We start from the raw sequence: 25,587 nt of genomic DNA on the forward strand, positions 1-25,587 counted from the left end.
CCTGTTGACCTCCCGTGACCTTATTTGGAATAGAAAATATAAAGCTGAACATAATAAACAAACACTCAGTTCCCATCCATTTTACAGGTCTTTTTTAATTACAGCTTTTACAATCATTATCATTATTGTTATCATATTATATTTAATTATCCTCACTACTCTTCATTATTGATATTAGTTTAAATCATAACACAATTTGTTTTCAAAATGTACACATACAAGTAGTATATCTTAATGTCCATCATTTGAAACGTATTTACGTTTCAACCTAAAATGAAATTACAGTCAATCTTAACTAAGTATGAAATTAAAATACCGTTCAATACATACATACTGTACACACACACACACACACACACACACACACACACACACACACACACACACACACACACACACACACACACACACACACACACACACACACACACACACACACACACACACACACACACACACACTTACTTACCTACATACAATAGAGGTTATCATTAAAAAAAATGATAAAAAATAAAATACACCCATTTTACAAATTCCTTACCCAAGTTTTCACATCATTAGATGATTGATATCATTACTCTCACTCTATGTTTTTGTTTTGGCATGCATATTAACACAAACGTTCACTTCTTTTGTCTTTTTTTTTTAAAAACAGGATTTTGTCATAATGCACTTCACCAATTGTCCATGGTCCTTCTCATCCCATGGTGTCTGTTATGGCTTAAGAAGATACGAATCCATTCCCTCATTCCCTCACATACTCTGCCTTCGTAACACTTTGTAACCCTTATGACTCTGTACCTCGTACAGTACATTGCTTCTCAACCTCTGGTCCCTGGACCGACAGCAGTCCCTAGGGTGATGCTCACCGATCCCTCAGATGTTTAGCTGTACCTGACCCTAGTGAGTACTCAAATGCTCGTTTTAATGTAAGTGCTTCCCCAAGAGAGAAGGACCATAGCTTGTGGGTCCTTAGTAAAGGTAATACCTTAGCTTGCCTGTCCATGGTACAAAAAGGTTGAGAAACAAAATCCTAATACCAGTTACTGAGATGGGGTCTGCATGTTCTATCGACAGTTCAAATAAAAAAAACGTCTATCAGGGTCATCATTCTGTTGATCCAAATGGAAATGCAGTTTTACACCCCAATGAAAAAAATAAGAGTCACTGTGTCAGATTTCCCATTTCACACACGGAAGAAGAACTTCACAATGGGCGATGGAGTAATTTCTTTACAGCATCGAACAGCTTCATGCCACAACTGTGGACTAAGACGGAGAGAGAGAGAGAGAGAGAGAGAGAGAGAGAGAGAGAAAGAAAGAGAGAGACAGAGAGAGAGAGAGAGAGACAGACAGAGAGAGAGAGCGAGAGAGAGAGAGAGAGAGAGAGAAAGAAAGAGAGAGAAAGAGAGAGAGATAAAGCGAGAGAGAGAGAGCAAGAGAGAGAGAGAGAAAGCGAGAGAGAGAGAAATTGAGAGAGAGCGAGAGAGAGAGAAAGCGAGAGACAGAGAAAGCGAGAGAGAGAGAGAAAGCGAAAGAGAGATAGAGAGAGAGAGAGAGAGAGTGAAAGCGAGAGAGAGAGAGAGAGAGAGAGAGAAAACGAGAGAGAAAGAGAGAGAGAGAAAGCGAGAGAGAGAGAGAGCGAGAGAGAGAGAGAGAGAGAGAGAAAAGAAGGCGAGAGCGAGAGAGATAGAGAGAGAGAGTGAGAGAGAGAAAGCGCGAGAGAGAGAGAGAGAGAGAGAGAACGCGAGAGAGAGAGAGGGAGAGAGAGAGAGAGAGAGAGAGAGAGAGAGAGAGAGAGAGAGAGAGAGAGAGAGAGAGAGAGAGAGAGAGAGAGAGAGAGAGAGAGAGAGAGAGAGAGAAATGGACAGACAGACATTCACTCTATTTTAGTATCTTTTCATTCTCTTACATTGTCCTTGTTTCTTCAAGGATTCCAGTGGAATTCTTTTTTGTTTATGTTCTATTCTCCATTTTGTTGATGATCTTCATCTTTTTTTCTTCAAAAACATTTTTTTGTGGGGGGGGGGGGACTCTAAAACAAAGACAGGATAGATAAATGATGAAGCAACCATAAAGTAAAACTCAATTTTAGTATGGGTCGGTTCTTGTCTGGAATGTGTTTGGAAAACTGAGATTACTGAAAGGACTGAGATATGTTTGGATGAAAGGTTACTGGAATTACTGAATTGTTTTTTGGATGACTGAGAACACTGAAATGAGCTAAATGAGTTTCGATAACTGATATGAATGACTGAAATACAGTCTGTTTGGACGCATGAGATTACTGAAATTAGCAAAATGTACTTGGATGACATGCTTGGGTCGACTGAAATTCAGACAATCTTACAGAAGGTGACAATAAACCATTCCGATTTTTTAGAAGTTGATGCTTTGTCGAGCCAAGACGCTAAGGAATTATCTCTGACTACTTTGCAACCTTTAATACGTTCATGATATTCTTTGGCAATTAAGTATTTTTCTCACCTGATGTGCTTATCTCTAGCAGGAATATGTTCTCACTGACCCCGACTCACCCCTGGGCCCAGAGTTCACTGAAACAGACAGCATTACGATTTTCAAACACCTGTCAATGACACTAGACTTCCAGTCAATAACACTGAAATGAGTGGTCAGCATGGAACCAAGGACTCATAGAGCAGGTTTCCAGTGGGAAGGACATGAAGAACAGGACCCCCTCACCTTCACTCTGGACTTTCCTCAGGGTGACGGAGGGCGTGGAGATGGCGGAGGCACGGAAGTTGGCGGGTAATGTTTCTGAGGAGTCAGAGGTCACGCCCCGGAGGTCCTTCTCTCTGAACATCTTCCTCCACGAGGGCGAGCGTGTGAACGTCTTAGTGCCGTCCTGTAAACAAGACGCAGAGGATTGACACACAAACAATATTCTACCATGCAATTCATTACATTTCCCAAATGCTAGTTAAGTATACTAAAGAATAGCATGCGGGAAAAAATACATGCACATGGGCAGGTAGCCTTGAGGTTGCTGGTTTGAATACTGGAGCTGACAAGGTAAAAAAAATAGATATATAATTGCAGTGCCCTTGAGCAAGGCACTTAACACTAATTACTCCAGGGTCGCTGTACAATGGCGACTCTGGCCTTGAACCCACTCCCTGCAGGTTTTCTCAGGGGGAGTTGGGATATGCAAAAAAAAAAAACATTTCCCATTACACATCTTGTGTGTGACAGGACAAATATAAGCATCCCCCCAAACAGTTAATGTTGGTTGAAACAAACTGCCTATCTTGAAAATATTGCTTATCTTTATGAGCAATAGCCTTAAGTAACCAACTCAATTTTTAAAATGCGTTTTACCTCATCTGGTCTTCTCTCAGTTCCCATGGAGATGAGGGTATTGTACTCCTTCTCCAGCATCTGCCTCGCCTGGGAGAGAAATAATGAGTGTTTTAAGATTATAATTAAGATTATCAAGGGGATTTCATGATTAAGATTATCTTGATTAAAATGTAATGACCAAACAGTTGCAGGTAAGGGAAATTAAGTAGGTTGGGTGATTGTGGTGAATGAGGGTTGTTGTGATTAGACTACGATAGTAGAATTGAGCGCATGTGCTCTGACTTTCTAGCATAGTGGTGAGTACCCGCATGTTCTGACCGGACTTCTAAGTTCAGGTACCTGTGTGTTCTGATTGGGTATCTGGAGTAGCAGGGCAAGGTCAGTGTAGTCAAACGTGTCGTCCAGGGCTAGGAGGGCCCCATGCACCCCACTCTCTGTGAGGTTATCTGCAAACTCCTTTAGCCCAATGGCCTGGACCCAACACATCACTCGCTCATTGGACCATACCATCACATCTACGGCGGGGGCAGAAAGCTATTACAGTGAAACAGCTAATACAGCGAAACAGCTCATACAGTGAAAAAGAGCATTTGAGAGACAGAAACAATAGAATCGTTTGCCATACAACATTCATTTGCGATATCAAAATCCAAATCTCAGACGAGCCCCGGAATATATTACGGCTCAAGTGACCAGTGTGCAGTATTCTCACCTTGGTTCTGATGTTGGCTCTCATCCCTCCTCCTTTCAAGCTCCTTCCTGTCGTAGTTCAAACGCTTCAAGCACATGATGCCATAATGCAGACTTACCCTGAGCGAGAGAAAGAGAGGGTGAGAAAGAGAGAGAAAGAGAGGGTGAGAAAGAGAGAGAAAGAGAGAGAAAGAGAGGGTGAAAAAGAGTGAGAAAGAGAGGGTGAGAAAGAGAGAGAAAGAGAGGGTGAGAAAGAGAGAGAAAGAGAAGGTGAAAAAGAGAGAGAAAGAGAGGGTGAGAAAGAGAGAGAAAGAGAGGGTGAGAAAGAGAGAGAAGAGAGGGTGAGAAAGAGAGAGAAAGAGAGGGTGAGAAAGAGAAGGTGAGAAAGAGAGGGTGGGAAAGAGAGAGAAAGAGAGGGTGAGAAAGAGAGAGAAAGAGAGGGTGAGAAAGAGAGAGAAAGAGAGGGTGAGAAAGAGAGAGAAAGAGAGGGTGAGAAAGAGAGAGAAAGAGAGGGTGAGAAAGAGAGAGAAAGAGAGGGTGAGAAAGAGAGCGAAAGAGAGGGTGAGAAAGAGAGAGAAAGAGAGGGTGAGAAAGAGAAGGTGAGAAAGAGAGGGTGAGAAAGAGAGAGAAAGAGAGGGTGAGAAAGAGAGGGTGAGAAAGAGAGGGTGAGAAAGAGAGAGAAGAGAGGGTGAGAAAGAGAGGAGAAGAGAGGGTGAGAAAGAGAGGGTGAGAAAGAGAGAGAAAGAGAGGGTGAGAAAGAGAGAGAAAGAGAGGGTGAGAAAGAGAGGGTGAGAAAGAGAGAGAAGAGAGGGTGAGAAAGAGAGAGAAAGAGAGGGTGAGAAAGAGAGAGAAAGAGAGGGTGAGAAAGAGAGGGTGAGAAAGAGAAAGAGAGGGTGAGAAAGAGAGAGAAAGAGAGAGGGTGAGAAAGAGAGAGAAAAGAGAGGGTGAGAAAGAGAGAGAAAGAGAGGGTGAGAAAGAGAAAGAGAGGGTGAGAAAGAGAGGGTGAGAAAGAGAGAGAAGAGAGGGTGAGAAAGAGAGAGAAAGAGAGGGTGAGAAAGGAGAGAAAGAGAGGGTGAGAAAGAGAGGGTGAGAAAGAGAGAGTGAGAAAGAGAGAGAAAGAGAGGGTGAGAAAGAGAGAGAAAGAGAGGGTGAGAAAGAGAGGGTGAGAAAGAGAGAGAAAGAGAGGGTGAGAAAGAGAGAGAAAGAGAGGGTGAGAAAGAGTGGGTGAGAAAGAGAGGGTGAGAAAGAGAGAGAAAGAGAGGGTGAGAAAGAGAGAGAAAGAGAGGGTGAGAAAGAGAGAGAAAGAGAGGGTGAGAAAGAGAGAGAAAGAGAAGGTGAGAAAGAGAGAGAAAGAGAGGGTGAGAAAGAGAGAGAAAGAAAGGGTGAGCAAGAGAGAGAAAGAGAGGGTGAGAAAGAGAGAGAAAGAGAGGGTGAGAAAGAGTGGGTGAGAAAGAGAGGGTAAGAAAGAGAGAGAAAGAGAGGGTGAGAAAGAGAGAGAAGAGAGGGTGAGAAAGAGAGAGAAAGAGAGGGTGAGAAAGAGAGAGAAAGAGAGGGTGGGAAAGAGAGAGAAAGAAAGGGTGAGAAAGAGAGAGAAAGAGAGGGTGAGAAAGAGAGGGTGAGAAAGAGAGAGAAGAGAGGGTGAGAAAGAGAGAGAAAGAGAGGGTGAGAAAGAGAGAGAAAGAGAGGGTGAGAAAGAGAGAGAAAGAGAGGGTGAGAAAGAGAGAGAAAGAAAGGGTGAGAAAGAGAGAGAAAGAGAGGGTGAGAAAGAGAGAGAAAGAAAGGGTGAGCAAGAGAGAGAAAGAGAGGGTGAGAAAGAGAGAGAAAGAGAGGGTGAGAAAGAGAGAGAAAGAGAGGGTGGGAAAGAGAGAGAAAGAAAGGGTGAGAAAGAGAGAGAAAGAGAGGGTGAGAAAGAGAGGGTGAGAAAGAGAGAGAAGAGGGTGAGAAAGAGAGAGAAAGAGAGGGTGAGAAAGAGAGAGAAAGAGAGGGTGAGAAAGAGAGAGAAAGAGAGGGTGAGAAAGAGAGAGAAAGAAAGGGTGAGAAAGAGAGAGAAAGAGAGGGTGAGAAAGAGAGAGAAAGATAGGGTGAGAAAGAGTGGGTGAGAAAGAGAGGGTGAGAAAGAGAGAAAGAGAGGGTGAGAAAGAGAGAGAAGAGAGGGTGAGAAAGAGAGAGAAAGAGAGGGTGAGAAAGAGAGAGAAAGAGAGGGTGAGAAAGAGAGAGAAAGAAAGGGTGAGAAAGAGAGAGAAAGAGAGGGTGAGAAAGAGAGGGTGAGAAAGAGAGAGAAGAGAGGGTGAGAAAGAGAGAGAAAGAGAGGGTGAGAAAGAGAGAGAAAGAGAGGGTGAGAAAGAGAGGGTGAGAAAGAGAAAGAGAGGGTGAGAAAGAGAGAGAAAGAGAGGATGAGAAAGAGAGAGAAAGAGATAGTGTTACTGTCAATGTCCTCACAACCAACGACACAACCGCTGTAAAATCCTGATGCAGACAAACTAAGGTGGAGAAGAAAAGAGAGAAAAAATAACTCTTGAACAGAGAAGAGGAATGAAAGAGATGTTGATAAGAAACACATGGAAAAACCATCGGTAGAAATGTGTAACTAAGCAGAGGACACTAGACAATGATCCGGTATTTGCTTTGGTGTTTTCATGCGGCACACAAATTAAGGGAACAGATTTGTGCCAAATCCATACCAACATTTTTGGCATGAATCTGCTTCCATACACAGATTGCCTTTCGATGACACTAAATATTGATTGAAATTATTTGAATCCAACCTGTGGAAGCTGTCCACCATTTTGAGCTGTCCCCTAAGCTCCTTCTTGGTGAGGTGGTCCAGCATGCGAGCGTCCACAAGGGACTCCATGAAGTAGGAGCGGTACTGGGGCAGACCCAGGCTGGGCAGCCACTCATTCCCTACCCACTCATGGTTCATGTCCCCATAGGCAAGGATCTAGATAGGGGAAGAAAGAGAAAGAGAGAGAGAGAGAGAGAGAGAGAGAGAGAGAGAGAGAGAGAGAGAGAGAGAGAGAGAGAGAGAGAGAGAGAGAGAGAGAGAGAGAGAGAGAGAGAGAGAGAGAGAGAGAGAGAGAGAGAGAGAGTCAATGTCCACTGAGAGACAGTTTATTTAAATGTTCAAAATATCCTTCCAAAATCTCTTGTGAGATACAGTACCAATCAAAAATTTGGACATACCTACTCATTCAAGGGTTTTTCTTTACTTTTACTATTTTCATTGTAGAATAATAGTGAAGACATCAAAACTATTAAATAACACATGGAATCATGTAGTAAGCAAAAAAAGTGTTAAACAAATCAAAATATATTATACATTTGAGATTCTTCAAAGTAGCCTTGATGACAGCCTTGCACACTCTTGGCATTCTCTCAACCAGCTTCGTGAGGTAGTCACTTGGAATGCATTTCAATTAACAGGTGTGCCTTGTTACAAGTTCATTTGTGTAATTTCAAATCAAATCAAATTTTATTTGTCACATACAGATGGTTAGCAGATGTTAATGCGAGTGTAGCGAAATGCTTGTGCTTCTAGTTCCGACAATGCAGTAATAACCAACAAGTAATCTAACCTAACAATTCCACAACTACTACCTTATACACACAAGTGTAAAGGGATAAAGAATATGTACATAAAGATATATGAATGAGTGATGGTACAGAACGGCATAGGCAAGATGCCTCTTTCCTCCTTAATGTGTTTGAGCAAATCAGTTAAAAGACCAAGTCCATATAATGACCAAGACCAAGGTAAAAGACCAAGTCCATATAATGACCAAGACCAAGGTAAAAGACCAAGTCCATATAATGGCAAAAACAGCAAAAAAATTAATAAAACGACCGTCCATCATTAAGACATGAAGGTCAGTCAATCTGGAAAATTTCAAGAGCTTTGAAAGTTTCTTCAAGTGCAGTCGCAAAAACCATCAAGCGCTATGATGAAACTGTCTCTCATTAGGACCGTCACAGGAAAGGAAGACCCAGAGTTACCTCTGCTGCAGAGGATACATTCATTAGAGTTACTGTAACTGGACCTTAGATTGCAGCCCAAATAAATGCTTCACAGAGTTCAATTAACAGATACAGTTGAAGTCAGAAGTTTATATACACCTTAGCCAAATACATTTAAGCTCAGTTTTTCACAATTCCTGACATTTCATCCTAGTAAAAATTCCCTGTCTTAGGTCAGTTAGGATCACCATTTTATTTTAAGAATGTGAAATGTCAGAATAATAGTAGAGAGAATGATTTATTTCAGCTTTAAGTTCTTTCATCACATTCCCAGTGGTTCAGAAGTTTACATACACTCAATTCGCATTTGGTAGCATTTCCTTTAAATTGTTTAACTTGGATCAAATGTTTTGGGTAGCCTTCCACAAGCTTCCCATAATAAGTTGGGTGAATTTTGTCCCACTGCTCCTGACAGAGCTGGTGTAACTGAGTCAGGTTTGTAGGCCTCCTTGCTCGCAAACGCTTTTTCAGTTCTGCCCACAAATTTTCTATAGGATTGAGGTCGGGGCTTTGTGATGGCCACTCCAATACCTTGACTTTGTTGTCCTTAAGCCATTTTGCCACAACTTTGGAAGTATGCTTGGGGTCATTGTCCATTTGGAAGACCCATTTGCGACCAAGCTTTAACTTCCTGACTGATGTCTTGAGATGTTGCTTCAATATATCCACATAAGTTTCCTCCCTCATTATGCCATCTATTTTGGGAAGTGCACCAGTCCCTCCTGCAGCAAAGCACCCACACAACATGATGCTGCCACCCCCTTTCTTCACGGTTGGGATGGTGTTCTTCGGCTTGCAAGCCTCCCCCTTTTTCCTCCAAACATAACGATGGTCATTATGGCCAAACAGTTCTATTTTGATTTCATCAGACCACGGGACATTTCTCCAAAAAGTACGATCTTCGTCCACATGTGCAGTTGCAAACCGTAGTCTGGCTTTTTTATGGCGATTTTGGAGCAGTGGCTTCTTCCTTGCTGAGCGGCTTTTCAGGTTATGTTGATATAGGACTTGTTTTACTGTGGATACAGATACTTTTGTACCTGTTTCCTCCAGCATTTTCACAAGGTCCTTTGCTGTTCTTCTGGGACTGATGTGCACTTTTCGCACCAAAGTACGTTCATCTCTAGGAGAGCGGTATGACAGCTGCGTGGTCCCATGGTGTTTATACTTAAATACTATTGTTTGTACAGATGAAAAGGGTACCTTCAGCCGTTTGGAAATTGTTCCCAAGGATGAAACAGACTTGTGGAGGTCTACAATTATTTTTCTGAGGTCTTGGCTGATTTCTTTTGATTTTCCCATGTTGTCAAGCAAAGAGGCACTGAGTTTGAAGGTAGGCCTTGAAATACATCCACAGGTACACCTCCAATTGACTCAAATGATGTCAATTAGCCTATCAGAAGCTTCTAAAGCCATGACATAATTTTTGTGAATATTCCAAGTTGTTTAAAGGCACACATACAAATTCGTGTATGTAAATTTCTGACCCACTAGAATTGTGATATAGTGAATTATAAGTGAAATAATCTGTCTGTAAACAATTTTTGGAAAAAGCAGCCAACAAGTGCTCAGCATATGTGGGAACTCCTTCAAGACTGTTGGAAAAGCATTCCTCGTGAAGCTGGTTGAGAGAATGCCAAGAGTGTGCAAAGCTGTCATCAAGGCAAATGGTGGCTACTTTGAAGAATCTAAAATATAACATATATTTTGATTGGTTTAACACTTCTTTGGTTACTACATGATTCCACATGCGTTATTTCATAGTTGTGATGTCTTCACTATTATTCTACAATGTAGAAAATAGTAAAAATAAAGAAAATCCCTTGAATGAGTAGGTGTGTCCAAACTTTTGACTGGTACTGTAGATAGATAGAGTTAACCTCAATCCTAGTCCTGAGTATAGTCTATACTTTATTATGAAGCGGACAAAAAGTCTGTAAAAGTATTGATCAAAATCGAAGGAAAATGCCCAAATTGCTGTATCGGATTTATGGTCTGTTTGCAATGTGTTATCATTGATTTAATTTCCTGTTCATGACAATAATATTCATGGCAAAAACTACAATAATATCTCACCTGGTCCCAGCTGAACTCCTTCACTTCCTTCAGTGGAGGCAAAGGAAAGGGATAGAGAGAGAAAGGAATAGAGGTGGAGGGAGAGGGAAAAGGAACGATTGCCAGGACGTGTTTTTACGGTAAATGACAGGAGGCGTTATGGAGAAGAAAAGTTGTAAGGAAGGAAGGGCAGAAGGAGGAATAGTTTGTTAGTGAATGAAAATTAGTTGGAGAAAAACACTACACTCAAAGAGAATTTGGGGGGAGTAGTGGGGAAAAGGTGCAGCGACACATGCCTAATCAGAGACAAAGAAAAGGAAAACAACTTGTAAATGGAATTTCATTCAGCATAGTCTCAAGTTGCTTGTTGATTTCAAGCAAGTTGGATGTGTACCATCAATTCTTATACAGTTAGGAATTAATAGAATATTGTTAGATAATTGAGTTGCACAAAAGTCTCGGGATGTCTTAATTGGTCAAACATAGATTAAATCACCTTTGAAATAAGATAGTGTGTAGGAGAACTAAAAGCAAATATAAAAAGTGAGAGATAGGCAAAACAACTTACTGGTTTAATGGCAGCGGTCAGTGACTCCATTTCGGCATGAGTCATCCATATATCACTGGTCGACTGTGATGTCATCGAGGACAATTTGAGATTCAGATGGGAAAAGAATGAGGATATGATTACAGTTTGCATACATTTTCACTCAGACTTATTCAAACGTCTATATGTGTGGCAAGTATGTTACTGAACATAGGCTAATGTTTGTGTGCGTGTTTGTGAGTGTATATGCTGTAACACTTACGGAGCGTGTGCTGGCCGGTGCCGAGGGGCTGGTGAGGGACACCATCTCCTGGATGGCCAGGCGCAGTTTGAGGCGGTGCAGGGGGTTACTGATGCCAATCTCCCGCTGGATCTCTGTGTCCGACAGGTTGGCCATGATGGCACCGCTCTTCACATTGGCACGACATGCTGCCACATACCAGGCGGGCATGCCCACCCACAACTAAGAGGAAGAGGAAAAGGAAGAGGAGGGAGAAGATGTATCTGCTTTGGGAATATTTACAAAAATATTCCCTGCCGATAAGGATGAATTTAATATGTTCATCATGTACAGTACATTATTCAGATTCATTCATAGTAAGATGGAGCACCTTCAGGTAAAACAATGCACATGATTTCCTCCCAGATGGTTAACCAATGAGACGTCATACCTCAAGCCATGTAACCACCGTGGGGCCATCCCATGAAGCGAAGGGAAGACCCTGGCGACAAGCTTCTTCTAGCAGGTCGTGCTTCTTCTTGCTGCGGCGATCTTTCTCCACGGTGCCAGTTCCCATCTTGGCCAGGCCCAGGGGGTCAGCTGAGCCCAGGTCATCAGAAGGTGTGGAGGCTGAGGTCAAAGGTCATGTGAGAAACTACTCCCCATGATTACTGGACAATCTGTCTTGCCATAAATCATTTGTTTTTCTTTTAAAAACATAGAAAAATGCTACCCTGGTTGATTATTTAAAGAAATATTGAGTATAACAGTGTACACTGAGTATACCAAACATTAGGAACACATTCCTAATATTGAGTTGAACCTCAATTAGTTGGGGCATGGACTCTACAATTTGTTGAAAGCGTTCCACAAGGATGCTGGCCTATGTTGACTCCAATGCTTCCCACAGTTGTGTCAAGTTGGCTGGATGTCCTTTGGGTAGTGGACCATTCTTGATACACACGGGAAACTCTTGAGTGTGAAAAACTCAGCAGCATTGCAGTTCTTGACACAAACCGGTGGCACTGACTACCATACCCCATTCAAAGGCACTTAAATCTTTTGTTTTGCCCATTTACCTAAGGGACCTTCCTGCAGTTCCTATCGCTTCCACTGGATGTCAACAGTCTTTAGAAATTGGTTGAGGTTTTTCCTTTGAGAAATGAAGAAGTAGCCATATTCAGAATGAGGCTCCAGTGAAGTGTACTGTTTGTTAGAGGCGCGTGACCAGAAAGCATGCTACACATTGTTTTCCTCCGATATTGAACACAGATCATCCCGTCTTCAATTTTATAGATTATTTACGTAAAAAAATACCTAAAGTTGTATTACAAAAGTAGTTTGAAATGTTTGGACAAAGCTTACAGATAACTTTTGAGATATTTTGTAGTCACATTGTGCAAGTTTTAACTGGTGTTTTTCTGGATCAAATGCGCCAAATAAATTGACATTTTGGATATATATCGACGGAATTAATTGAACAAAGGGACCATTTGTGATGTTTATGGGACATATTGGAGTGCCAATAGAAGAAGCTTGTCAAAGGTAAGGCATGAATTATATCTTTATTTCTACGTTTTGTGTCGCGCCGGGAGGGTTGAAATAGGATGGTCTGTGATTGTTAGCTGGGGTGCTATCCTCAGGTAATAGCATTGTTTGCTTTCGCCGTAAAGCATTTTGGAAATCTGACACGTTGGCTGGATTCACAACAAGTATAGTTTTAATTTGGTATATTGAATGTGTGATTTCATGAAAGTAAAATTTTTATATTAATTTATTTGAATTTGGCGCTCTGCATTTTCACTGGATGTTGGCCAGGTGGGACGCTACCGTCCCACATATCCCAGAGGGGTTAATGGCCAAAAAGCTCAATTTTAGTCTCATCTGACCAGAGTACCTTCTTCCATATGTTTGTGGAGTCTCCCACATGCCTTTTGGCAAACACCAAACGTGGTTAATAATTTCTTTCTTTAAGCAATGGCTTTTTTTCTGGCCACTCTTCCGTAAAGCCCAGCTCTGTGGAGTGTACAGCTTAAAGTGGTCCTATGGACAGATACTCTAATCTCTGCTGTGGAGCTTTGCAGCTCCTTCAGGGTTATCTTTTGTCTCTTTGTTGCCTCTCTGATTAATGCCCTCCTTGCTGGGTCCGTGAGTTTTGGTGGGCGGCCCTCTCTTGGCAGGTTTGTTGTGGTGCCATATTCTTTCCATTTTTAATAATGGATTTAATGGTGCTCTGTGGGATATTCAAAGTTTTGGATATTTTTTTATACCACAACTTTATCCCTGACCTGTTTGGAGAGCTCCTTGCTCTTCACGGTGCCGCTTGCTTGGTGGTGCCCCTTGCTTATAGGTGTTACAGACTCTGGGGCCTTTCAGAACAGCTGTATATATACTGAGATCATGTGCCAATTCATGTGACACTTAGATTGCACACAGGTGAACTTTATTTACGTAATTATGTGACTTCTGAGGGTAATTGGTTGCACCAGAGGGGCTTCATAGCAAAGGGGATGAATACATATGCACACACCACTTTTCCGTTTTTTATTTTTGACATGCCAGAAATCACCTGGCCTGTCACACCCTGATCTGTTTCACCTGTCTTTGTGCTTGTCTCCACCCCCTCCAGGTGTCGCCCATCTTCCCCATTATCCCCAGTGTATTTATACCTATGATCTCTGTTGCCAGTTAGTTTTGTTCGTCAAGCCTACCAGCGTTTACCTGTCTGTTACCTGTCTGCTCCTGTCTGTTTCTAGTTCCCGGTTTTGACCATTCTGCCTGCACTGACCCTGAGCCTGCCTGCCATTCTGTACCTTGTCACACCACACTTGATTATTGACCTCTGGGCTATGGCAGTATGGGAACAACAGTTGGCCGTATGCTTCAGTCTGGAGGAGTTCATGGCAGAGGTAAAGGAAGTTTTCGATGCTCTATTGTCCGGGAGAGCGGCTGCCCAGAAGTTACTCCAGCTTCGGCAAGATTCCCGCAGTGTGGTAGACTATGCGGTGGATTTCCGCACGTTGGCAGCTGAGAGTGCCTGGAACCTGGAAGCACTTTTCGACATGTCACTGCACGGAGTATCGGAGGAAGTAAAGGACGAGCTTACTGATGGATCTCGACTCGCTCATCGCCTTGACCATTCAGATCGATGGGCAACTACGGGAACAAAGGAAGGAGAGGAGATTCGATTTCACTCGCCCGCCCAAGGATTCCACCTCGCCTCCGAGGCATCCCTGAGGTCCCCAATGGCTGCGTTACCAAGAGAACCCGAGGCTACCCAAGTTCCCCTGAAAGTCTACGAAGTCTGCCGATTCACCTCTTCCCGAGCCAATGCAACTAGGCAGAGCTAGGCTGTCTGCAGCCGAATGGCTATACAGGCTTCACACTAAGAGTTGTCTGTATTGCGGGACAACTAGTCATTTTGTCTCCACCTGTCCACTAAAATACCAGGCTCACCAGTAGGAGCAAGTACTCTGGTAGGCCATACGGAGAACTTTTGTTCCCCCCTGACTCACACCCCTTTTCATGCCAGTCGAAATCTCGCCGGGTACTCATCAACTCTTGGGCCGATGAGAGCTTTATGGACGCTACCCTGGCGTCCGAGCTGGGCATCCCCACCCTGCTGGTCATCTATGAACAATTGAACATCTTGGCCATGTTCTGTTATAATCTCCACCCGGCACAGCCAGAAGAGGACTGGCCACCCCTCATAGCCTGGTTCCTCTCTAGGTTTCTTCCTAGGTTCTGGCCTTTCTAGGGAGTTTTTATTAGCCACCGTGCTTCTACACCTGCCTTGCTTGCTGTTTGGGGTTTTAGGCTGGGTTTCTGTACAGCACTTTGAGATATCAGCTGATGTAAGAAGGGCTTTAATAAATACATTTGATTTGATTTGGACGGGCGCTCTATAGGCCATGTCATCCACAATACCACCCCCATCAACCTACGTGTATCAGGGCACCACAGCGAGACGATCCAATTCCTGCTCATTAAGTCTTATCAGGTTCCCGTGGTATTGGGATTCTCTTGGCTCCAGCAAGTGCCATCATGGGCTGGAGCCCGTTTTCCCACACTCATTGCCTGAAGTCAGTGCAGACTGACCCAGGACATCTTCCTGGGGGCTCGGAAGTTGCCCCGGACCTCTCCACCAGGACCTCCGGGAGATGTTCAGTAAGGCCCGGGCCACCAACCGCGCCGATCCTATGACTGCGAGATAGACTGATGTTTTTCCTGACGAGGTCCACTCCTCCAGGCTTGCCTGCCACTCGGGTTCCCATCGGACCCTGGCCTTTGTGCGACAAAGCTTTTGTGCGACGCCTATCATAGTTCCTGACATTTCCACGTTTGTTGACACATGCACGATCTGTGCACCGAACAAGACTCCTCGGCAAGCACCGGCTGGTCTCCTTCAACCTATGCCTGTCCCTCACTGTCCCTGGTCTCACACATTTGTCACGGGTCTCCCTCCGTCTGATGGCAATCCCGACATCCCGACAGTAGTGGACCGGTTTTCCAAAGCCGCCCAATTCATTCCTCTCCCCAAGCTACCCTCTGCCAAAGAGACGGTCCAGCTCATGGTGCAGCACGTCTTCCGGATCCATGGACTCCCAGTGGACATGGTCTCCGATCGGGGTCCTCAGTTCTCGTCCCGGTTGTGGATGGCGTTCTGCACACTCATTGGGTCATCGGCCAGCCTGTCCTCCAGGTTCCATCCCCAGTCCAATGGCCAGTCGGAGGGAGCCAACCAAGACCTGGAGACGACTCTTCGTTGCCTGGTCTCCGCCAACCCCATCACCTGGAGCCAGCAACTAGTGTGGGTCGAATACCCCTGCAACACTCTTCCTTGCTCTGCCACGGGTCTCTCGCCCTCTCGAATGTTCCCTGTTTTATCAGACTTCGCTCTTCCCTGAGCAAGAGGAAGAGGTCGGCATACCTTCAGCATATGTCGGCATACCTTCAGCATAGGTCGGCATACCTTCAGTATATGTCATACCTTCCGCCGCTGTCGTCGTACCTGGAAGAGAGCCCGGTCGGCCCTTCTCAAGACCACCTCCAGATATCGACGACAAGCGGACCGCCACCGGACCCTGGTATTGTCTTGGGCATAAGGTATGGCTGTCCACCCGGGATATGCCCCTCCGCGTGGAGTCCCGCAAACCTTCTCCACGGTATATCGGCCCTTTCCCCATCTCCAAGGTCATTAGCCCCTCTGCTGTTCTTCTTCTGTTGCCCTGTACCCTCCGTTTACATCACACTTTCATGTGTCTAGAATCAAACCCATGTCTCACAGCCTTTTGTCTCCTGTTTCCTGACCCTGAGACTGCCTGCCGTTCTGTACCTTTTGGACTCTGATCTGGATTACCGACCTCTGCCTGCCTTTGTCGTTTTGCCTGCCCCCTGTTCTAGTAATAAACTTTTGTTACTTCGACACTGTCTGCATCTGTCACGCCCTGGCCTTAGTATTCTTTGTGTTCTTTATTATTTTAGTTAGGTCAGGGTGTGACATGGGGAATGTTTGTGTGTTGTTGGTTTTGGGTGTTGTTTATGGTAAAGGGGTTGTTGGGTATAGTATATGGGTTTGTGTGGAGTACATGTGTCTAGTGTTGTCTATGTATGTTTAGTTGTCTAGGAGAGTCTATGGTTACCTGAATGAGTTCCCAATTAGAGACAGCTGATTTCGGTTGTCTCTGATTGGGAGCCTTATTTAGGGTAGCCATAGGCTCTCATTGGTTGTGGGTAATTGTCTATGTCAGAACGTTTGTAGCCAGTGTGTGTAAGTGCACAACGTTATTTAGCTTCACGGTCGTTTGTTGTTTTGTTCGTTTTGTTAAAGTGTTTTGTGTCGTGTTTATTTTCGTCATCTTTAAAAATAAAAGAAGATGGCTTACTTTCCAAAAGCTGCGTTTTGGTCCATCAATCCGCCACACGATCGTGACAGAATTACCCACCATAGGACCAAGCAGCGGAAAACAAAGCAACAGCAGCAATGTCAAGACTCCTGGACGTGGGAGGAAATTCTAGACGGGAGAGGACCCTGGTCACAGCCAGGGGAATATCACTGCCCCAAGGCAGAGATGGAGGCAGCACGGCGACACGGGAGGAAGCCCAAGAGACAGCACAAAAATTTTTTTGGAGGGGGGCACTTGGAGCAGTCGGCGAAGTTGAGGGGTGAGTCTGAGTGTGTCGAGGAGTTATTGGACAGATTGGAGGAGAGTGAACGAAGGGGAGATTATGAGACATTCGAAGAGTTGTTGACGAAATTGGAGGAGAGTGAAGAGAGAGAGCTGTTGGTTTGGCAGAGTATGCAATGCATTCTCCCTGAGGAGCGTATTAGCTGTCCGATGCCACCTGTGTCAGTTCCTCGTACTCAGCCTGAAACTTGTGTTAAAGTTCCGGAAGATTTGAAGCCGGCTATACACACCAGGTCTCCAGTACACCTTCACAACCCGGTGTGTCCTGTTCCTACTTTTTGCACTCATCCTGAGATGCATGTCCCCAGCCCTGTACCACTAGTTCCGGCACCAAGCACTAGGTCTAAGGTGCGTCTCCAGAGCCCTTTTACGCACTGTTCCTGCTCTCCGCACTAGCTTTGAGGTGCGTGTTTCCAGCCCATTACCACCAGTGCCTTCACCACGCATCAAGCTTCCTGGGTGTCTCCAGAGCCCTGTTCTTCCTCCACGTACTAGCCCTGTGGTGCGTGTCTCCAGCACATTACCACCAGTGCCTACACCACGCACCAAGCCCTCTGTGTGTCTCCAGAGTCCTGTACGCACTGTTCCTTCTCCCCGTACTCGCCCTGATGTGCGGGTCCTCAGCCCGGTACCACCAGTACCTGTACCACGCACAAGGCCTATAGTACGCCTTGAGAGTCCAGTGTGCCCTGTTGTTGCTCCCCGCACTAGCCTTGAGATGCGTGTCCCTAGCCCGGTACCACCAGTTCCGGCACCACGCACTAGGCCTAATGTGCGTCTCCAGGGTCCAGTATGCCCTGTTCCTTCTCCCCGCACTAGCCCTGAGATGCGTGTCCCCAGCCCGGTGCTACCAGTCCCGGCACCACGCACCAGGCCTACAGTGCGCCTCAGCCGGCAGGAGTCTGCCGTCTGCACAGCGATGACTGAACTGCCCGTCTGCCAAGCGCCATCTGAGCCATCCGTCTCCCCAGCGCCATCTGAGCCATCCGTCTCCCCAGCGCCATCTGAGCCATCCGTCTCCCCAGCGCCATCTGAGCCATCCGTCTGCAATGAGCCTGCAAAGCCGCCCGTCTGCCATGAGCCTGCAAAGCCGCCCGTCTGCCATGAGCCCACTGAGCCGTCCGCCAGACAGGAGCCGCTAGAGCCGTCCGCCAGACAGGAGCCGCTAGAGCCGCCAGCCAGACAGGAGCCGCTAGAGCCGCCAACCAGACAGGATCTGCCAGAGCCGCCAACCAGACAGGATCTGCCAGAGCCGCCAACCAGACAGGAGCAGCCAGATCAGTCAGCCAGCCATGAGCAGCCAGATCCGTCAGCCAGCCATGAGCAGCCAGATCCGTCAGCCAGCCATGAGCAGCCAGATCCGTCAGCTAGCCATGAGCAGCCAGATCCGTCAGCTAGCCATGAGCAGCCAGATCCGTCAGCTAGCCATGAGCAGCCAGATCCGTCAGCTAGCCATGAGCAGCCAGATCCGTCAGCCAGCCATGAGCAGCCAGATCCGTCAGCCAGCCATGAGCAGCCAGATCCATCAGTCAGCCATGAGCAGCCAGATCCGTCAGCTAGCCATGAGCAGCCAGATCCGTCAGCTAGCCTTGAGCAGCCAGATCCGTCAGCTAGCCATGAGCAGCCAGATCCGTCAGCTAGCCATGAGCAGCCAGATCCGTCAGCTAGCCATGAGCAGCCAGATCCGTCAGCTAGCCATGAGCAGCCAGATCCGTCAGCTAGCCATGAGCAGCCAGATCCGTCAGCCAGCCATGAGCAGCCAGATACGTCAGCCAGCCATGGGCCGTCCCTCAGTCCGGAGCTGCAGTCCCTCAGTCCGGAGCTGCCATTCCTCAGTCCGGAGCTGCCATTCCTCAGTCCGGAGCTGCCATTCCTCAGTCCGGAGCTGCCCCTTACCCTGGTGCTGCCCCTTACCCTGGTGCTGCCCCTTACCCTGGTGCTGCCCCTTATCCTGGTACTGCCCCTTACCCTGGTACTGCCCCTTACCCTGGTACTGCCCCTGACCCTGGTACTGCCCCTTACCCTGGTACTGCCCCTTAGTCCGGAACTGCCCCTTAATGCAATGGGGTTAATGTGGAGGGGGGTCATTTGGAGGAAGCCCAGGAGGTGGTTAGGGACTGTGATGACGTGGGGACCACAACCAGAGCCGGAGCCGCCACCGTGGATGGAAGCCCACCCAGACCCTCCCCTAGACTGTGTAATGGTGCGCCTGGAGTTCGCACCTTAAGGGGGGGGTTATGTCACGCCCTGGCCTTAGTATTCTTTGTGTTCTTTATTATTTTAGTTAGGTCAGGGTGTGACATGGGGAATGTTTGTGTGTTGTTGGTTTTGGGTGTTGTTTATGGTAAAGGGGTTGTTGGGTATAGTATATGGGTTTGTGTGGAGTACATGTGTCTAGTGTTGTCTATGTATGTTTAGTTGTCTAGGAGAGTCTATGGTTACCTGAATGAGTTCCCAATTAGAGACAGCTGATTTCGGTTGTCTCTGATTGGGAGCCTTATTTAGGGTAGCCATAGGCTCTCATTGGTTGTGGGTAATTGTCTATGTCAGAACGTTTGTAGCCAGTGTGTGTAAGTGCACAACGTTATTTAGCTTCACGGTCGTTTGTTGTTTTGTTCGTTTTGTTAAAGTGTTTTGTGTCGTGTTTATTTTCGTCATCTTTAAAAATAAAAGAAGATGGCTTACTTTCCAAAAGCTGCGTTTTGGTCCATCAATCCGCCACACGATCGTGACAGCATCTGGGTCTTCCCTAACTCGTGATATGGTCAGTATATGTCATGGAAAGAGCAGGTGTCCTTAATGTTTTGTATACTTAGGGTATATTAGTGTATACTTTATAAGTAAACAGTTTGTGTGCAAAATACAGGCGACCTTACATTGTTTCTAACCCTCACACCCCACACACGGTCAACCGGTGGTGAAAAGTACTTAAGGAAAAATACTTTAAAGTACTACTTATGTATTTTTGGGGGGGTATCTGTACTTTACTTCACTATTAACTTTTTTGGCTACTTTTACTTCACTACATTTCGAAAGAACATTTTGTATTTTGTACTCCATACATTTTCCCTGACACCCAAAAGTACTAGATACATTTGACAGAAAAATTGTCCAATTCACACACTTATCAAGAGAACATCGCTGGTCATCCCTATTGCATCTGATCTGGCAGACTCACTAAATACAAATGCTTCGTTTGGAAATTATGTTAGAGTGTTAAAAAAATATTTTTAAAATTGTGCTGTCTGGTTTGCTTAATATAAGGTATTTGAAATTATTTGATACTTAAGTACATTTTAGTAATTCCATTTACTTTTGATACTTAAGTATTTTTAAAAACAAATACTTTTAGACTTTTACTCAAGTAGTATTTTACTGAGTGACTTTTACTTTTACTTGAGTCATTTTCTATTAAGGTATCTTTACTTTTACTCAAGTATGACAATTTAGTACTTTTTCCACCACTGTGGTCAACTCTCTATATTGACTTACCCAGAGAGGCAGACTGACTCCCAGGTCCTCCGATCCTCCCCTTCTCTTTCTTCCCAAACAGGCGTCCAATGGAGGACTTGATGCTCTTCTTCTTGCTGGCTTTGTGGAGAGAGTCCTGACTACTGGGGGTTGCAAATTAATCACAGAACATCACTGGTGAACAAAAAAATGCAACCATTTCAAATATTTCATATAAGGAAATCAGGCAATTGAAATAAATTCATTAGGCACTAATCTATGGATTTCACGACAGGGAAAACAGATATGCATCTGTTGGTCACAGATACCTTTAAAAAAAAGGTAGGGGCGTGGATCAGAAAAACCAGTCAGTATCTGGTGTGACCATCATTTGTCTCATGCAGCGCAACACAGCTCCTTCGCATAGAGTTGATCAGGCTGTTGATTGTGGCCTGTGGAATGTTGTCCCACTCCTCTTCAATGGCTGCGCGCAGTTGCTGAATATTGGCGGGAACTAGAACACTCTGTCGTACACGTCGATCCCGAGTATACCAAACAGCTCAATTGGTGACATGTCTGGTGAGTATGCAGGCCATGGAAGAACTGGAACATTTTCAGCTTCCAGGAAATGTGTACAGATCCTTGCGGCTTGGGGCTGTAAATTATCATGTTGAAATGTGAGGTGATGGGGGAGGATGAATGGCACGACAATGGGCCTCAGGATCTCATCAGGGTATACTCTGTGCATTCATATTGCCATCGATATAATGCAATTGTGTTGGTTGTCCGTAACTTATGCCTACCCATACCATAACCCCAACGCCACGATTGGGCACTCTGTTGACAACGTTGGCATCAGCAAACTGCTCGCCCACACGACGCATAAACGTGGTCTGCGGTTGTGAGGCCGGTTGGACGTACTGGCAAACTCTCTAAAACGACGTTGGAGGCGGCTTATGGTAGAGAAATTAACATTAAATTATCTGGCAACAGCTCTGGTGGACATTCCTGCAGTCAGCATGCCAATTGCACACTTCATCAAAACTTGACACATCAGTGGCATTGTGTGACAAAACTGCACATTTTAGAGTGGACTTTTATAGTCCCCAGCACAAGGTGCATCTGTGTAATGATCACGCTGTTTAATCAGCTTCTTGATATGTGACACCTGTCAGGTTGATGTAGTATCTTGGTAAAGGAGAAATGCTCACTAACACTTTACATGTTGCGTTTATATTTTTGTTCATTATACATGATGGTCACTGAAATAGTTGGTAATCTAGTCTACTTTATATCCATTCTATTGGCATTAATATATTTTAGATTTTATTTTATTCAACCTTCCTTTCAATAAGGAGTCATATACTTTCCATTACCTAGCTTCCCAGCAAACACACATTGTCTCAATGTTGACTAAAGTAATAACTGTACCTGCGGAATTCGCGGTGATCATCCAGCCCAGCCCCTGGGTGTGTGTGAGTCATTCTATCCAATCGCAGAGCACGAGGAACCGGAGGAGGGGTGGAGTCAATCAAGGCTAGCGCCCGGCAGTCGTCGCCCTCTTTGCTGTTCTGCATTGACAGACAATCAGTTCAATTGAGTCACTGTAGACAACTATTTGAATCAAATCCCAAATCAAATCAAATTGTCTTGGTCACATACATATGGCTGGCAGATATTATTGCGAGTGTAGCGAAATGCTCATGCTTCTAGATCTGACAGTGCAGCAGTATCTAACAGGTATTATCTAACAAATTCCACAACAAAACCTAATATCTAACAAATTCCACAAAACTTAATACACACAATCTAGTAAAGGAATGGGATGAGAATATATAAGTATAAAATATATGGATGAGCAGTAACAGAGCGGCTAAGATGCAATAGATAGTAAAGAATAGATAGTGAAGGATACAGTATACAGTATACACATATGAGATGAGTAATGTGAGATATGTAAACAGTCTTAAAGTGGCATAATTAAAGTAACTAGTGTTCCATCTATTAAAGTGGCCAATGATATGAAGTCTGTAGGTAGGCAGCTGCCTTTCTGTGTTAGTGGTGGCTGTTTAACAATCGGATGGCATTGAGATAGAAGCTGTTTTTCAATCTCTCTGTCCCAGCATTGATGCACCTGTACTGATCTCGCCTTCTGGATGGAAGCGGGGTGAACAGGTAGTGGCCCGGGTGGTTGTTGTCCTTAATTATCTTTTTTGCCTTCCTGTGACATCAGGTGTTATAGGTGTCCTGGAGGGCAGGTAGTTTGCCCCCGGTGATGCGTTGTGCAGACTGCACCACCCTCTGGAGAGCCCTGCGGTTGTGGGCGGTGATACAGCCCGACAGGATGCTCTCAATTGTGCACCTGTAAAAGTTAGTGAGGGTTTTCGGTGACAAGCCACATTTTTTCACCATCTTCACCACACTGTCTGTGTGCGTGGACCATTTCAGTTTGTCGGTGATATGTACACCGAGGAACTTAAAACTTTCCACCTTCTTCACTGCTGTCCTGTCGATGTGGATAGGGGGGCGCTCCCTTTGCTGTTTCCTGAAGTCAACGATCATCTTTTTTGTTTTGCTGACATTGAGTGTGAGGTTATTTTCCTGACATCACACTCCGAGGGCCCTTACCTCCTCCCTGTAGGCTGTCTCGTAGTTTAGTCATTTAGTTCAGTTACCTTAGCTTTCTTGGGAACAGGAACAATGGTTGCCATCTTGAAGCATGTGGGGACAGCAGACTGGGATAGGGATTGATTGAATATGTCCGTAAACACTTCAGCCAGCTGGTCTGCGCTTGCTCTGAGGACGCCGCTAGGGATGCCGTCTGGGCCGGCAGCCTTGCGAGGGTTAACACGTTTAAATGTTTTACTCACTTCGGCCACAGGGAAGTAGAGCCCACAGTATTTGGTAGCAAGCCGTGTCAGTGGTACTGTATTGTTCTCAAAGCGCGCAAAGAAGTTGTTTAATTTGTCTGGGAGCAAGACGTCGTTGTCCGAGACAGGGGGAGTTTTTTTTGTAATTCGTGATTATCTGTAGACCCTGCCACATACGTCTTGTGGTGGAGCCGTTGAATTGCGACTCCACTTTGTCTCTATACTGACACTTTGCTTGTTTGACCGCCTTACGGAGGGAATAGCTACACTGTTTGTATTCGGTCATGTTTCCAGTCGCCTTGCCATGAATAAATGTGGTGGTACGCGCTTTCAGTTTTGCGCAAATGCTGCCATCAATCAACGGTTTCTGGTTAGGGAAGGTTTTAATAGTCACAGTGGGTACAACATCACAGAGTCCGCGTATACATCAATGTTATTCTCTGAGGCTACCTGGAACATATCCCAGTCCACGTGATCGAAGCAATCTTGAAGTGTGGAATCAGATTGGTCAGACCAGCGTTAGATTAACCTAAGCACGAGCGCCTCCTGTTTTTAGTTTCTGCCTATAGGAGGGGAGCAACAAGATGGAGTCATGGTAAGATTTGCCAAAACGAGGGCGGGGGAGGGCCTTGTATGCATCGTGGAAGTTAGAGTAGCAGTGGTCGAGTGTCTCTGATTTATGCCCTCCTTGCCTGGTCTGTGAGTTTTGGTGGGCGGCCCTCTCTTGGCAGGTTTGTTGTGGTGCCATATTCTTTCCATTTTTGAATAATGGATTTAATGGTGGTCCATGGGATGTTCAAAGTTTCTGATATTTTTATAACCCAACCCTGATCTGTACTTCTCCACTTTATCCCTGACCTGTTTGGAGAGCTCCTTGGTTTTCACTGTGCCGCTTGCTTGGTGGTGCCCCTTGCTTAGTTGTATTGCAGACCCTGGGGCCTTTCAGAACAGGTGTAGATCATGTGACAGATCATGTGACACTTAGATTGCACACAGGTGGACTTTATTTAACAAATGATGTGACTTCTGAAAGTAATTGGTTGCACCAGATCTTATTTAGGGGCTTCATAGCAAAGGGATGAATACATATGCACACACCACTTTTCCGTTTTTCATTTTTTTGAATTTATTTAAACAAGTTATTTTTTCATTTCACTTCACCAATTTGGACTATTTTGTGTATGTCCATTACATAAAATCCAAATAAAAATCAATGTACATTACAGGATGTAATTCAACAAAATAGGAAAAACGCCAAGGGGATGAATACTTTTGCAAGACAGAGTATATATATATATATATATATATATATATATATATATATATATATATATATATATATATATATATTATCATTATTATTTGTGTTCTTGGGGACCTTCAGTGTAGCAAAAAAAATGTGGTACCTTTCTCCAGATCTGTTCTTCGATACAATCCTGTCTCTACGGACAATTCCTTCGACCTCAGGGATTGTTTTTTTCTCTGACATGCACTTTCAACTGTGGGACCTTATATAGACAAGTGTGTACCTCGGGCCTACTGAGTGGCGCAGCGCTCTAATTCTTCTTATTATACTTTTTTACCCCTTTTTCATGATATCCAATTGGTAGTTAAAGTCTTGTTGTCACATCTGCTCCTGCCACCCCCCCTAGTGGACATCCGGTGTCTCATTGACCTGCAGCCATTCCCCCAGTTCCCTCTCCCTTTCCCCTTCTCTCTGTGTGTGTGGTTGGAGACAGGTGTGCTGGAGTCAGAGCAGTTCCCCACCAGCTACAACCCGTTCCATAATCAAGACCTCTACAAATACTCAGTCCTGCCACTTCCACTCTGCTAGATCATAATCTCTGCTCAGTCAGTATTATGCTTCTCACCTTTTATGATTATTCAAGATCCTGTTACCCTCCTGTGCCTGTTTCCCTGCCTGACACTGTTATCCTCTCACTGCACTTTTGCCACTCTGACTCTGGTACCCGTCTCCTGTTCCACATCTCACCACCCTGCTACCCTGTTTTGGATTCAGCTCACCATCACTTCCTTGGATTTCCCTCCGGACCTGTTTACCCTGTCTCAACCCAGCTCACTCCAACCTCAGCCTCCACATCTGGTTTCCTACAACCCACCTAAGCTTCGTCTGACCTGCACTCCTCTCTCCCTGTGTTGCAATACATATCTTGGTTCATTCATCCCTGTTTCCTGGTCTGAGTCTGCGCTTGGGTTCCCCTGTGCTGCTCTG

General features: G+C 45.1%; 1 protein-coding gene across 7 annotated transcripts in view; it reads right to left on the reverse strand.

Annotated features, from left to right (window-relative positions):
• Positions 1-75: 75 nt before the first annotated feature.
• Positions 76-25,587, reverse strand: part of LOC129855572 (liprin-alpha-3-like) — a 56,239-nt gene continuing 30,727 nt past the window's right edge. For 4 of the 7 annotated variants that reach the window (XM_055923413.1, XM_055923422.1, XM_055923405.1 and 1 more), the window contains 13 exons: positions 21,916-22,055; positions 20,527-20,648; positions 11,298-11,476; positions 10,889-11,089; positions 10,648-10,710; positions 10,101-10,127; positions 6,776-6,951; positions 4,033-4,130; positions 3,660-3,835; positions 3,339-3,407; positions 2,703-2,865; positions 2,487-2,554; positions 76-2,034 (listed from right to left, as the gene is read on the reverse strand). In XM_055923413.1, the coding sequence (XP_055779388.1) occupies positions 2,502-2,554; positions 2,703-2,865; positions 3,339-3,407; positions 3,660-3,835; positions 4,033-4,130; positions 6,776-6,951; positions 10,101-10,127; positions 10,648-10,710; positions 10,889-11,089; positions 11,298-11,476; positions 20,527-20,648; positions 21,916-22,055 (1,467 nt within the window). In that variant the 3' untranslated portion in view covers positions 76-2,034; positions 2,487-2,501. The other 3 variants (XM_055923396.1, XM_055923386.1, XM_055923429.1) reach the window with 3 other exon arrangements.

This window comes from Salvelinus fontinalis, chromosome 1 (genome assembly GCF_029448725.1).
Source record: "Salvelinus fontinalis isolate EN_2023a chromosome 1, ASM2944872v1, whole genome shotgun sequence".
Lineage (NCBI taxonomy): Eukaryota > Metazoa > Chordata > Actinopteri > Salmoniformes > Salmonidae > Salvelinus > Salvelinus fontinalis.